Source organism: Moesziomyces antarcticus (genome assembly GCF_000747765.1).
Source record: "Moesziomyces antarcticus DNA, scaffold: scaffold_v10070, strain JCM 10317, whole genome shotgun sequence".
NCBI classification, from domain to species: Eukaryota; Fungi; Basidiomycota; class Ustilaginomycetes; order Ustilaginales; family Ustilaginaceae; genus Moesziomyces; species Moesziomyces antarcticus.
In genome coordinates, this window is record NW_014638940.1 from 1 (window position 1) to 13,935 (window position 13,935).

At 62.2% G+C, this 13,935-nt stretch overlaps 6 protein-coding genes across 6 annotated transcripts; 2 read left to right on the forward strand and 4 right to left on the reverse strand.

Moving 5' to 3' along the window:
• On the reverse strand, positions 1 to 3,127 carry PAN0_070d6580 (uncharacterized protein; the record flags this gene model as incomplete). Its single annotated transcript, XM_014797975.1, has 1 exon — positions 1 to 3,127. A coding segment is annotated over one exon (3,127 nt), but the record flags the coding sequence as incomplete, so codon positions are not given.
• A 351-nt stretch (positions 3,128 to 3,478) lies between these two features.
• PAN0_070d6581 (uncharacterized protein) lies at positions 3,479 to 4,738 on the reverse strand (the record flags this gene model as incomplete). The annotated part of the gene is made up of 1 exon (XM_014797976.1): positions 3,479 to 4,738. One exon carries the CDS (start codon positions 4,736 to 4,738, stop codon positions 3,479 to 3,481), a length of 1,260 nt encoding a protein of 419 aa, XP_014653462.1.
• A 341-nt stretch (positions 4,739 to 5,079) lies between these two features.
• PAN0_070d6582 (uncharacterized protein) lies at positions 5,080 to 8,442 on the reverse strand (the record flags this gene model as incomplete). The annotated part of the gene is made up of 1 exon (XM_014797977.1): positions 5,080 to 8,442. One exon carries the CDS (start codon positions 8,440 to 8,442, stop codon positions 5,080 to 5,082), a length of 3,363 nt encoding a protein of 1,120 aa, XP_014653463.1.
• A 158-nt stretch (positions 8,443 to 8,600) lies between these two features.
• Positions 8,601 to 11,135, forward strand: PAN0_070c6583 (uncharacterized protein; the record flags this gene model as incomplete). The annotated part of the gene is made up of 2 exons (XM_014797978.1): positions 8,601 to 8,711; positions 8,952 to 11,135. 2 exons carry the CDS (start codon positions 8,601 to 8,603, stop codon positions 11,133 to 11,135), a joined length of 2,295 nt encoding a protein of 764 aa, XP_014653464.1.
• A 190-nt stretch (positions 11,136 to 11,325) lies between these two features.
• On the reverse strand, positions 11,326 to 12,492 carry PAN0_070d6584 (5-methyltetrahydropteroyltriglutamate--homocysteine methyltransferase; the record flags this gene model as incomplete). The annotated part of the gene is made up of 1 exon (XM_014797979.1): positions 11,326 to 12,492. One exon carries the CDS (start codon positions 12,490 to 12,492, stop codon positions 11,326 to 11,328), a length of 1,167 nt encoding a protein of 388 aa, XP_014653465.1.
• A 452-nt stretch (positions 12,493 to 12,944) lies between these two features.
• On the forward strand, positions 12,945 to 13,918 carry PAN0_070c6585 (uncharacterized protein; the record flags this gene model as incomplete). The annotated part of the gene is made up of 2 exons (XM_014797980.1): positions 12,945 to 13,147; positions 13,222 to 13,918. 2 exons carry the CDS (start codon positions 12,945 to 12,947, stop codon positions 13,916 to 13,918), a joined length of 900 nt encoding a protein of 299 aa, XP_014653466.1.
• Positions 13,919 to 13,935: the final 17 nt, after the last annotated feature.

Genomic DNA, 13,935 nt, shown 5'->3' on the forward strand with positions numbered 1-13,935 from the left:
CACAGGCCGTGCCGCACTGTTCGAGCAAGTCGTACGCGCCGTCGATACCAGCGTCGAGCAGCCCGCGCACGCTATCCGGCACGCTGACGTGCATCTCGGAGTACCGCAGCTTGTCTGCGAATTTTCCGCCTAGACCCATGGCGCTCTGCCACGTGGGCACCTGCTTACCCGTGCTGCGGATGGTCGCCTTTGCCACATGGGCCGAGGGCACACACATCTCCCACTGTCCATGCAAGAGGTCCACCTGCTCGGCGGTGGGATCGAGCGGCATACGCGCCACGGGCTGGATGAGAAGCTTGCGCAGCGGACTCCCCGCCGGCTCGTCGACGTCCGGCTCGACGAGGATGCGCCAATGCGGCTCTACGGGGTCGAGGAAGAGATCGAGGCGCGCGCCCGGAGCCGAGAACTGCGCCTGCCACACCTTCTGGCGCAGCAGCGACTGGAAGCGGAACTCGGCGGTCTCGAGCACGTCCACCACCCGCTGGCACCAGCGCTTGGCCACCGCGTCGTCCTGGAACTGCAGGCCCTGCATGAGCGACGAGCAGATCTCGCGCGTGAGGCCGCTCGCCTCGAGCCGCATCGGCAGCGCCGCCTTGAGCATGGGCGCAAAGTCGTCGGGCGACGAACGCACCAGCGTGTCCAAGACGAACTTGTGCACGGGGCGGCCCTTGCACGTCTCGCACGCGGTGTGGTCGCAGTCGGTGCATCGGTAGACGGGCACGTCGACGACGCGGCTCCTGCCCTCGCAGTTGCACAGCTGCGAGGTGTTGACTGCGGCGCCGAGCAGCTCGGGCATGGATACGAGGGTGCTGGACGTGAGATCGAGCGGCTGGGGCGTCAAAAGGTCCGTATGGGCGATGGCGGATTCGCGCTCGTCTACCACCTTTTCCACCACCTCGCTGGCGTCCTTGAGCTCGTCCTCGTGCTTCTCCTTGGCCGAGATGTTTGTGAGTGCGGCCTTGCGCTTCTCGCCGTCCTCCTTGAGATCCTTCATGCCGACGAGGAGCGCAGCGAGCACGCAGGCGCCGACTACGGTGGAGCTCATAGCGTTGCCGGCCAAATCCTGGAGCTGATCATCCGTCTCCCTGGTCAGCAGTAGCTCGTCAAGCGGCAGACCCTGGAGCGAGAGCGCCTCGAGGCCGATGAGCGGGCCACCGCGCGAGGTGAGGAACGGAATGCCCGACGGCGTGAGGCACGGCGCGATGCCCGGTCTGGACGCTGCGACGTTTCGGTCTACGTTCTGCGAGAGCTCCCAGATCTTGGACTTGTAGATGGGGTCCTGGCCCATGGCTGCGAAGCGGAGGGTGGTGATGTCGAGCAGGTCGGTGACGCGCTCTGGCTGGCGCACCGCCCACTCGTTCCATCCGTCGTGCGACATCTTGCACGTACCGCCCTCCTCCCAGGCGGTGAGCGGGCGCGTCTTGCCGAGCTCCTCCTCGTCGCGCGCGCGCTCGTGGCGGCTCTGGCACTTGGACCAGTCGATGGTCGACCTGCCCTTGCTCAGGCCCTCGCCGTGGGCAAATTGGCGACGCACGCGCTGGATGCGCGGGTCGTCTGTAGAGAGCAGAAAGGCATCGAGCGGGCTGGACGCGGGCCGCATGAGGACATTGGTGATGAGATCCCAGTTCTGCGGCAGCGAGTCGCGATTGTTGCGCGTGGCCAGCAGGTATCCTCGCTGGCGCGTGTGCGGGATGTAGTAGTTTTTGGTATCGAAAGTGTTGCTGAATCCGACGTCGTAGCCTGCTTCGGCGACGATGGTCTCTGCGACGCCGACCCAGGGTGCATTTTTGACGTTTTCGAGCACGACGAGCGTAGGCTTGTGGCGCATGACCCACTCGAGCATGCCGCGGAAGGTGCGTCCACTCTCACCTCCATCGTTCAGTCCCTTTTTGCTGTTGTTGAGGTGCGAGTAGTCGACGCAGGACGTGCCTGCGATGAGGATGTCGACGTCGCCGGGCACGTCTACGAGCGCGCCATAGGCGGTGTGCGCCTTTTCGCCGCCGAGTTCGGTGACGTCGCGAAAGAGGATGGGTGGGGAAAAGTTGCGTTCGATGTACGCTTGTTTGAACGGCTCGATCTCGCAGGAGAAGACGTGGTGTACGTTGATGCGGATGCCGTGCTGTTCGTGGATGGCGCGGCACATGAGTTCGAGGGCGAGGAGGGGCGATTCGGTGCCGCTGCACATGGTGGCGACGCGGAGGGGCCTGCCGTCGAGCGTCTGTGCGAGTTGGAGGATGGCGGGCGCGCGTTTGACCATGTCGCCAAAGATGTCTGCGAGGTCGTGGATGGGCGGGTAGAGGTTCTCGGCCGCCTTTTCCTTCATCGTTTCGCGGAGCTGTGCGATTTCGGCGGGCGAAGGCACAAAAGGCATCTTGCGGAAGGGTTGCTTTTGGGCAAAGGTCGACTTCCATCCTTTACCGCTGGAGAAGGAGGGCACAGCTGCGCCAGTGCGTTTGGCAGCCGCGCCGGTGCGCTTGCGAGGCTTTTCATCTTCGTCGTCGTCGTCATCGTCTAGGAAGGAAGCGTCTAGATCGTCGAGCTCGTCTGCGGTGCGCTTTTGCTTTGGGCTTGGCTTTTGGAAGAGCGAGAAGAGGCGCCTGTTGTCGGATGGTGGACCGTTGGAGCGGAGGGAGCGCTGGGAGGATGAGCTGGGCAGGTTGGAGATGGGTCGCAAGGGCGCCTTGTTTTCGGCGCCGATCATGACGAAAGGGTTGGTGCCGTATTGGTATCCGACGACGGCGGGGTCCTCGTCAGCGGGAGTCTCTGGCATGCTGCTTGAAGGCGACTGCGAGCGATCGACGCTTGCACTCGGGTCGTCGTCATCATCGTCATCGTCGTCGTCGGTCGAAGCATGCTGTTCGGGCTTGAACTCGTCTGCGCTCGATTGGTTTTCCTTCTCGTCCTCGCTCTCTGGCTCGTCGTCGCTAAAACCCAGGAAGATGGGCTTCTGCTTGCTGTTCCCCTGCTTCTGCTTCTTTGCCGTTGGGGTTGATGGTGAAGCCGCCGCCTTGGTTGGGGATGCTGTCCTTGCGGGTGACTTGCCGAAGAACGAAGTGATGCGGCCATGACCCGCCGCCGCAGCCGCAGCCGCAGCTCGCTTTGGGGTGTTTCGCTTTGCTCCGACCATGTCATCGATGATGATGCAAATCAGACCATGCTCGTGTCGGAAGCTGTGCCGATAGCGTGGGAGGGATGGGGAAGAAGAGAGGAAGGGAAGGGGAAGGTCAGGGTCTGCCTCTCTGTGCGCACAGTCCAAAAACGCGCTTCTCTCAAGCCGTGTTGGACTCTCTCTCGACGCGGGCACTTCAGCACTCTCCCAACGCGCCACTTCCGACGCGACACGCCTTCATCCCCCGCAAATTAAGCTTTCGGCCGTTTCAACTCTTCGTATCTTCACATCTCGGCCTCTCCGTCGTCACATCACATCACACTCACAAGCGTGGGAATCACAGGTATAATCACATTGAGCGGATGATGCTCAGACAAAGCCGCCTTCGCCGTCGTTGTATGCCTGCTGAGCCGCCTGCTCCACCACTTCCAGATCCCACTCGCCGCCCACAGTGTCCTTGGCGAGGCCACTTCGCACCGCCTCGATGCTCTGGCTGAGCTGTTGAAGTTGCTCCGCGCTCGGCGGTTGGGCGAGCAACGGTGCAATCCATATTTGCTGCAGCCGTTGGAGCACTGCATCGTCTCCCGCATCGAGCCGGCTGGCGATCTGGTGCAGACACGAGATCACATGTGCTCGTCCCGCCCGGAGTCGCAGCAACGTGTCGTCGATACACGCCTGTGCCAGCCGCCAGTGTCGATACAGCGGAACGGTCAGTGCCCTTCGCACGCATCCGACCAGTGTTGCCGCCACCACAGCATCCAATGTCTCTGCAGAGCGCGGAGGAGATGAGGCGGATAATGAGCGCGACAGCTTGGCGATCGTCCATCCCGACTCCACCGTGGCTTCGCCCTCGTTGGTGCGCTCGTCGTAGCTCAGCGCAAACAACAGCTCCACCACCACCGCCAGCGCTTCCACCGTCTGTGCTTCCCCTCCCACTTCCGCGGTGTCGCTGGCGGGGATCGTAGGGGTGAACCGCAAGACGTGGTCGAGCTCGCCATCGATATCGAGGTAGTTGTCCATGTAGATGCCCTCGTCCCATCGCTCCTCTTCGTACGCCACTGCTGCAGCATACCGCGCTGCTGGCTCCGTGCTGCCCGGGTCGGCCACCTCCAGCACGTTGCGCGTGTCTGCGCACCCTGCCGGAATCAGCGCTCCTCTCGCTTTGCCGCCCAATCCAATTCCAAACCCTGGTGCGTTTGCCGTATCTTTGACGGTCGCCTGCTGCGTCGAGATCATCTCGTCGTCCAGTGCAGCCTCGCCATCGTTGTCCGCGACCGTGACGAGCCCCTGACTGCGCAGTGCCTGCTGCAGCAACGACTTGGCCTCTGCATCCTCGCCTGCCTGCGATGCCGGCTCGAAGAAGCCCTTGGACTGCTCGGCGTCCACAAGCGCCTGCTTGAGCTGGTCCTCGGGTAGCAGTTGGGCTTGCAACCCGTCCAGCCCTTCAAACTGTTCTCCCCGCTGCACCTTGTCGAGCGTAACGGTGAAGACCGTCGTTCCGTCCTGTGCGTTTTCGACCGTAGTCGCATCCGAGCCTGGCGTCCTCACCGCGCCCGGAAGCACGAGTGGCAGATAGTACGGCTCCAGATGGAAGCCAAAGATGCGTCCTTCCACTGCGATGTTCGGCATACTCATTCCGCCAGTGGTGCTTTGACAGCTGATCCGGATATACACCCGGTCTCCATCCTGTCTTGCCTCGAATGAAGGCGTCGCAAAGCCGTCCATCGTGAAGTGGTTGGTGCGGAAAGGTCGAGAAGATGGAAAGCGAGAAGAAAGACGGCTCGAAGTTTTTTTTTCTTCTTTTTTTTGGAAGAAGCCTCCACAACTCCGGCGCTGCGATTTTTCCTTGGACCCTGAAAGCAACGGCGAATTGGCCGGCACAGCCAGCAAGTCGGCGCTCCTCACCTCGCCATAACGCTCACCGTCGTCTTCCGCTTCAGTCAATATGCAACGCCGTAAGAAGGGTATAATTAGCACATGTGCCGCAGCGTCTGTGCGAGCTCTTTGATCAGCTGGCCTGCCTCGGCAGCCACCGGATTCGCGCCGTCCTGGCCCGCCACTTGCGCCGCCTCGTCTGTGCCCGCACCGTCTTCTCCGTCCTCGCTGCCTGCCGCTTCTTCGTCACCACGCACCCTACCCGCGTCGAGCGCGGCTTGATGCACGACTGCAAACTCGTCCACCGCATCCAACAGCGTCTGCAGTCCATCCTTGCCAATTGCGGCTACACCGCTCGGCGTGCTGTGCGCACTCGGCAGTTCGGCAGCCAGCGCGGTGCGACACGCCTCCAGCCTCTCTGCGCCACCCACGCCGAACTGCGCAATCGCCGTGGCGATCGAGTTGGACAGGTACGCCGCATTGCTGTCGTCGCGGCTGGCTGCGGCGATGCGCGTCTCGAAAAACACGCGCGCCAGAAGCTGCAGCGCCGGAAGCCTGCCCTCGCAACTGCATGCGTCGGCAGCGGCACACGAGCGTCGTCGCCAGCACGTCGGCACGAGCCGCACCGCCTCCAATGCGTCGCGCGCCTTGTCGAGCTGCTTGATGAGCAGATTCGTGAGCAGTGCCAACGAGAGGTGCACCACATCGTCAAAGAGAGCGACGTCGGGTGACCGTTTGCTGTCGTCATCGCTGTCTTTGTCGGAACCACGCAGTCTGGACGCGCTCTGATGGCCCAGGAGAAACGCACGCACGATCGACGCCTGCAGGATTGCCGACGAGGCGAGCGACTCGCTCCAGTTGGCGTCGACCTGGCTCAGGTCCAACAGCATCTTGAACAGCACATGAAGCACTTGCAGGGCGCGTGTCTCGATGCTGCGGACATACCCCGATCCCGCGCCTCTATCCACCGCCTTGCCGGTGTTGCTGAGCGTGTCGAGGGGGGCTGCTTCGATGGCAAAGGCGACCAGATGCTGCAGTGCGCCGAGCGTCTCGTCCGAGGCGGGCAGGTTGCGATCCAGTTCCAAGTAGAGCATGTCCATGGCCTTGTCGAGGAAGCGGATGGCGACGTCGACGGTCTCGAGATCCGGGATCGCCTCGACTGCTGTAGGTGCGACGAGTTCAAGCCCCTTTGCAAAGTCGACCAGACGCTGCTGTGCCTTGTTGCCCTCCGAGACCAGCGTCTCGAGGACGGAATGGAAGAGTGACGAAGGCGCAACACTCTCGACGCCTTCTTCGGCTGCGAATAGGCCGTTGAGCGTGTCCTCGGTCCACAGACGCCGCGGCAGCGCGATGAGCGAGCAGCAAGCAGCGATGACGAGATTGCGCACCGTCCAGCTGGTGCCACCTGCCACAAAGAGCTTGGAGATGCGTGAGATGGCGCGCAGCTCATCGAGCGCCTTGCGATCTGAACGTGAGGCGATCTTGTGCTGCTTGAGTTCGTGCAGCCGCAGCAAGGCGAACCCGTCCTTGCGATCGGAGCGCGACGCTCGACCGGCTCGCAGGAGCATGTTGGCTAGCGTGCGGTGCAGTTGCGCGCTTCGCTCGCGCATCAAAGGCTCGACATACGACGCTGTCTTGAGCAGCTTCGCCGCATAGACGGCGAGGGAGGCGTCGAGGACGTCGTCGGTTCCTTCTCCGGCTTCTGCGCCTGTGAAGAGGTCGAAGAGGCGCACGATGAGGTCGGAGGCCTTGAGTTTGCGCAGGAACTCGGCCGACTGGGCGGAGGCGAGCGGATCTTCGATCGACTCTTCATCGACATCGCTGTCGTCGTCGTCTGCATCCGGCAGCGAGCCGATGTCGGGCTTGCCGCAAAGCAGGCGGATGAGCTCGACGGCGGAGCTCTTGCGGATGGATAGGTTCTGGGCCGGGTCGAGACCGGAGAAGAGGTACTCGAGATCGTCATTGAAGCGGCGGAGCTCGCCGGTGGAGCGGAGCGAGGTGATGGACTTGAGGTTGAGGGTGGGATCCTGCGACTCGTCCCACTCGATGTCGTCTGCGCCTTCTCCCCACTTTTTGAGCAGTTCGGCGTAGCTCTCGCGCGGTGCGGGTGTGTTTGGCTCGGAAAGGCGAGATGCGGCCGAGGAGGCGACGCGAGCGGGTTCGATAGAAGGTGTGGAAGCATGACCGTTGATCTGCGCCTCGATCTCGTCTTCGATATTGCGGGACGCTGTGTCTGGGATGGGGTTGGGTGTTGGTGGTTGGATCGAGTCCGTGAGGAGGTTCTCTTCGGCCTGGTCTGCGAGGAAGCTGCGCTGAAGGCCATAGGTGCGTTTTGCATTGGTGGCCGATGTCTGCTTGATGCCAGCGAGTCTACGGGCACCCGATGCTGAAGCCGAGGTATCCTGGGATTGAGACTCGGCCGCAGAGTCGAGATCGAGTCGGGCCGTACTCGAAGCTGCCTCGGAAGGGCGTGTTGTTGCCATGTGGATGTCGGCCTGCCCCGTGGCATCCGAAACAGCTGGATCGAACGAGTGCGCATCAAAAATGGCCGAAGGAGCGGTCTCAGTTCGGCGCAAGGATCCGCGCCTGGAGTTGGAGAGCGACTCGACAATGTCGTCCAGCTTGGACTTGGCGGGGCGTGCGGTTCGGGGTGCCATGCGATCTGCCATCCTGGATCGCTTGGAGGGGCTGATGGGGGCGGTACCTGGGGAGAGCTGGTCATCGAAGTCAAAGTGCGGAAGAGTGGGCGACTGAAGCGGGCTGTCGATGGGCGATGCTGGATCGAGGGCCTCGAAAGGGGCGAGATGGACGACGGGATGGCTCTCGCTTCTGGCGAAAGGATTGCTGCGAGGCCGCGGCAAGGTGGGCTCGATGGCGTCAAAGAGGCTGGACAGGTCCTTTGCTGGGCGTGTCGGGGTGCGGGAGCGGGCGAAGCGTTTGGAGGGTGATGATGCCGACGACTTGCGAGGTGAGGTGCTGGCGCTGCGCTTGGCGGGTAGGGTGGATGAAGCCGACGGACGGCGTGCCTTTACGGCGGTGGAGGGAGAAGCAGCGCGGGCCGGACGCTGCGGCAGCGAGCTGGTGGAGCGAGGAGCGGTGGACGACGGTGTTGGGCGTGATTTGGGCCCGAGACCACCCGGCGTCGACTTGGACGGACTCGCAGCCGATCCATAGGGAGGATTCGGAGGATGCCGCAAGGATGAGGACGAGGCAGACGAGGAGGAGGAGCTGGGATCTATGCGGCTGGATTTGATGGGCGAGACGACTGCTCTCTTGCACGATGTGCCATTCTCACGAGGTTCTTCTGCCTCGTCGGAGGATCCGTTGGATGCGTCAGCAGCGGGACGGGGGCGGATTGCCGCAGGGGAAGAGGTTGCACTGCCCGTTCCATGCTGTCGATTGCGCCTCGAGTAGGTGACGGCAGTCTGCTTGCGGCGCAGCGACGACGTGAAATCCATGTTCGGAAGAAGCGAGATCGATGCGCACGTCTTGGCACGGCTGGATCGGATCAGCAGAGGCAGCGGAATCAGCAGATGGTGGCGTGCTTCATAGGTGAGAAATTCGATAGGAGAAGGCGTCTAGGGAAAGTGGTGCTGCTGACTACGCCTCGAGGTGGATGGCGGAAGTGCCGACTGCGGACGTGACGGCGGTGAGGTGCGGAACGGCCGACAGCAATCCTGTGACGCACGATCCGACCGAGTCTAAGCTCTTGGCTGCCAAGATGAAGGTGTGACGGCCAGGGTCCTGAGGGTCCTCCTGCGCTTTGGACGCCCATCCAACGCTTTGATGCAGGGCGCAGGTGGGAATTTTGTGGAGAGCCCCAAAAGCCTGCATCACGTGCGCCGAGCTGACGCGCCGGCCTGGCTTGGATCAAATCGGGCGCCAACCAACACTTTTTTTTTGGCAAGAAATCGCGGTCAAGAGTGTTGTTCTGCTGTTGTTCTGCTGCCGCTGCGTCGCGCCACAGCAGCCGGGCGTGAGAACGTCGGCACCACCGAGCGCGCGCTTTCATTTCATCACGGCCGTGTCGCTCTCTAAGCGCGCCAACACCCTGCAGCCTGCAGAGCCTCAGCAGTCAACCACAGTCATATCCACGCCGGCTTGCCTCCGACGCACCATCGCCATCCTCCCTCTCCCTCTCTCTCTCTCCCACTCTTCCATCATCGCCGCATCGCCTCGATCAGCCAGCATGTTTTCGGAAGAGGAACGTCTGGCGTCCTTCGCCATCGCCTCGTCATCCACATCCACGTCAACAGCCAAGAAGCGCCAATCCACCAAAGCAACAGCAGCATCAGCATCGTCGACATCCACACCATGGCCGCATCCCGTCACCGCACGCGGCGCCAAGGCAGCAGGCGTCCCCACGCCAAGTGTGCTCGCAGTGCACGGCTTCTACCACGCGCCCACACCACAAGAGCCCGACGCCGTCGCTCACTTTCTCTATCCCGAGCTGCGCATAGCCAACTGGCAAGCGAATGATGATCCACTCGCTCGTCTCGAGGACGCCCTTCCAGCCAACGGCTGGTGTCGCATCCACAACAGCCTCTCTCTAGCCTCCTTTGACGAAGCTGCCAAGATCTGGTTCTGGCAATCGCCCGAGCTGCTACCCACATCCTCCGAAATGGTCCAGGCTCGCAAAGAGACATTCGGCTCTCGCTGGCCATACGACGGCAAAAAGGGCTGGAAACCCACCAGCAAGAAGCTGGCCGAAGCTGGCTTCCTCTTCAACCCCACCGAAGAAGAGCCCGACAATGCAAAGTGCATCTACTGCGACAGGTCGCTCGGCGGCTGGGAAAAGTCGGACGACCCCGTACACGAGCACCAGCGACGCCATCCCGAATGCGCCTTTTTCAAATGCGAGCTACGCCAACCCCCACCGTCAGCGCCGCAGCCTTCTGGTCCTGAAGCGGACGCGGACGATGCCGCTGCGCAAGATGCAGAGCCGGCCGTTGCACCCAAGAAAGCCGGAAAGCGCGCCGTATCAGCAACTGCACGCAAAGCATCCACCAGGATGGCCAAAGCAACCAAGGCCGCGTCCGTCGCCGCATCGGCAGAACCGAGTGCGCCACCCTCGCGCAGCGAGTCACCCGCGCCCGAGCCAGAAGCCGTGGCCGAGCCTGAAGCGCAAGAGGAGGCACCAGCACCAGCACCACCACCGCCAGCCAAGAAGGGCACGCGAAAGACCACACGCAGCGTGTCGACAAGAAAGGGCGCCGGCGCAGCCGAAAACAAGGACGAGCCCGAACAAGACCAGGCTGAAGAACAACCTGCGCCCGAGCCAGAGCCACAGCCAGAGTCCTCGGCCAGCGCAGACACACCCGAAGAAAAGCCCACCAAGGCGACTAGAACCAAAAAGCCAGCGGCCGGGCTGGGCAACGGCAGCACCGAGGCGCCGTCCGTGCGTCCCTCGCGGCTCGCCAGCCGAAGAGCCACGCGGCTCATGGAGATGCTCTCGGCCGATGATGACGTCGACCGCATTCCGCGCCGACCTGATGAAGATGACCTCGCCAGGCGCGAACAGGCGCTTTCGGACCCCGTCCCCTTCCCCAGCGTGCCGAGCGAAGACGAGCGCGAGCCGGCCACCGACCCCGTCGTCGCGCCCAAGCCCAAGCGAAGCAGGTCCAAGTCGGCCAAGAAGGTCGAGCCTGCGCCAGAGCCCGAGTCCGAGCCGGAGCCCGAGGCAGAACCAGGGCCGGAGCCAGAACCAGCGGTGATCTCTGACTCCATATCCGAGGCCGAAGCTGTGGCCGAACCCGAACCTGTTCCAGACACGACCGTGATCGAGCACGCCGCTTCTGACGTGTCCATCTCGGATGCCTCTCCCTCGCCTCCTCGTCCAGTGCGCCCTGCCAAGTCTGTCCGCTCTGTCCGCACATCCTCTCCACCGGTGCTGCCGCCGACAACATCGGAAGCGACGATCCGCGCATCCAGCCCTGCCGCCGCGCCGGGCGTCTCGTCACTATCCCAGCTGGCCGCACTCGATCTCGACGACACGCAGCGCGCACTCACGCTCGGCGCATGGCTGCAGGCGCACGCCGACGCCGCCGCGCGCGAGATGCGCGCCGCCGCCCAGGCCGAGCTCGCCCAGCTCGAGGCCGGGTTCCTGCGCGCGCGCGGCGAGATGGAGCGCACACTGCGCGGGCGTGCCTAGTGCCTCACTCTCCCTCCTCACTCTTCGCAATAACATGCCTTGACAGTCGATTCACACTTGTGCAGGAGATGCGAACGCGGTTGTTTGGATTGTGCACTGTTGAAGGGGGGGATCACTACGGGGGTTCCATTAGGTTCGGGCAGTTTTGGTTTCCAGTTGATGGATTGTGTTGTTGGGAGTGGCGGGGGATTTAGACGGTATCCTTCCAGACGAGCTGTGCGACCTCCCTGCAGAGCTTCAACTTATCGAACTGGGTCTGTTTGGTGATCTCGTTTCCATGGACCGTGGAGCTGAATCCGCACTGTGGACTGATCGCCAACTGCGCCAGTGCACCATCGCGCTTGATCTCGGCTGCAGCATCGTGGATCTTCTTGACCAGCTCCTCCTTGCTCTCCATCTTTGCGTGTTTCGACGAGACCAGTCCGAGCACCACCACCTTGTTAGGAGGAAGGTGTTGAAGCGCAGAAAAGTCCTTGCCGGAACGAGAGTCTTCCCACTCGAGGAAGAATGCGTTGACGTTGAGCTGTTGGAAGAGGACCTTGGCGATGGGGTTGTATCCATCTTCGCTGCCCTGGGCGAAGAACTGCGATCGGAAGTTGCCCTTGCACAGATGGATTGCCGCCACCATGTCGCCCTTCTTCTCTGCCAGACTCGCATTGATCAGTCTCGCATAATCCAGGGGGAGCTTGTCCAGGTCTTCGCCTCGAGATACCGCCTGACTTCGCATCGTCTCATCGGTAAGATACGCCAGATTCGTATCATCCAGCTGGATGTATCGACAACCCGCGGCGTAGAGTGCGGCGATTTCGGTCCTGTACACTGCCGCAAGGTCGCTAAAGAACTCCTCCAAATCAGGGTACGCCTCCGAACTAATCGCAGCTCGTCCGCCTCGGAAGTGGCACATGGTCGGGCTGGGGATGGTGATCTTGATCCTCTTGACCTCGGACGCGGGGACGAGGCTTTGGAGGAACTTGAAGTTGTCCACCTCGATATCGTGCGTATGCCTCAGCTTCCCCGTCACACTCAGCGTCGGGGGCACCCTACCCTCCTTCTGCTCCAGCGTGTTCTTGCTGATCGTAATCCCCTCGATGTGCTTCAGAAAGTCGAGGTGGAAGTACTCGCGACGAAACTCGCCGTCGGTGATCTCCTGCACGCCGTTTTCGAGCAGCTCGTGCACGTGCGACGCGATCTCCCGGTCTTCGATGGTCCGCAGCTCGGCGGCGCTAATCGAGCCGGCGGCAAACGAGGAGCGCGCGGTGTGGATCGACGCGGGACGAAGGAACGAGCCCACGTGCGCGTGGCGAAACGGCGGATTCACGGACAGCATCGTGGGAGGGGTACCGGTAGGGAGCGACATGACGAAGACAATGTGGTGAGGAAGGAAAGGAAGGAGGAAGCAAGAACGGCGGGTGGCATACGACATCCACCAGAGTGGTCCATGCTCGGAACCAGGGCTACGCGGGCAAACAGTGGCACTGTACGACAGCCAAGCCCGGCCATTTCGTTGGCCTCCACACCGACTCGGAACACACGGCACGCCTCACGCCGACCCGTACGACATCGGGCCGTTCTCAACTTCCCGATCTGATCACGATCTACACAAGATTGCCGGCCCGGCGTCGATGCTCGGCAATCTCGCCTTGGTGCGTCGGCGATCTAAACCTCCGTGCGTTGCTCGCCCCCGCATCCCACACACTCCCACACACACTTACCCAAGCGTATAAAGTCCCCCTTCTCCCCCCGCCTTCTCTCTCGCTGTTCTTCACTATCACCTCCTTCGTTTACTCCCCTCCCACTTTAAGCGCAACGATGTCCCTTCAAGCTGGTTCGCTCTTTGATCTGCGCGGTGCAGTAGCCCTTGTGACAGGCGGTGGTACGGGTCTGGGCCTTACCGCCGCGCTTGCACTCGCATCCAACGGCGCCAAGGTGTACATCTCTGGTCGGCGTCAGCAGCGTCTCGACGAAGCGGTGGCAGAGTACAATCCCACCCTGCAATCCGGCAAGCTCATTGCGTAGGTCTTCCTCGATCCCAGAATTCACCCTTTCTTTGAAGGAGGTTTCGCTGACTTGTGATTTTTGGGAGTAGTGTTCAGGGGGATGTGTCTTCGAAGGAGGACTTGGGACGCATTGCGTCGCTGATCGAGAAAGACGAGGGCAAGTTGCACATCCTCGTCAACAACGCCGGCATCGAAGGACCCATGACCAAGTTCGCCAACCCCTCCTCCCTCTCCGCCGCCGATCTTTCCTCGGCCCACTTGGCGTCCGAATTGTTTGAAGAGTGGGATAAGCTCTTCCGCATCAACACGTCCTCGATCTTCTTTTCCACCATGACCTTCCTCCCCCTGCTTTCCGCCTCTCACTCCCATCCTCTTTCCTCCTCGACCCAGGAGGGAAAGTGGACTGCGTCGGTGATCAACATCACGAGCATTAGCGGTATCGTCAAGACGAGCCAGTTCCACTACGCCTACAATGCCTCCAAGGCCGCCGCCAACCACCTCACCCAAATGCTAGCCCACGAACTGCGCTTCAACTCCAACACCGGTATCCGCGTCAACGCCCTCGCTCCAGGCCTCTTCAGTTCGGAAATGACCAGCGGTGGAAAGAGCGACAAGGGCAAGACGAACCCAGACGACGTTACGGGTCACAACAACCCAGCCGGCCGTGTGGGCAGCGAGACCGAATACGCCCAACTCGTCCTCCTCCTCGCCGCCAACCAGTTCATCACCGGCCAAATCGTCGCCGTCGACGGCGGATTCATCTCCGCCGTCCCCTCCTCCCGCTAAACACCCCCCCCCCCCCC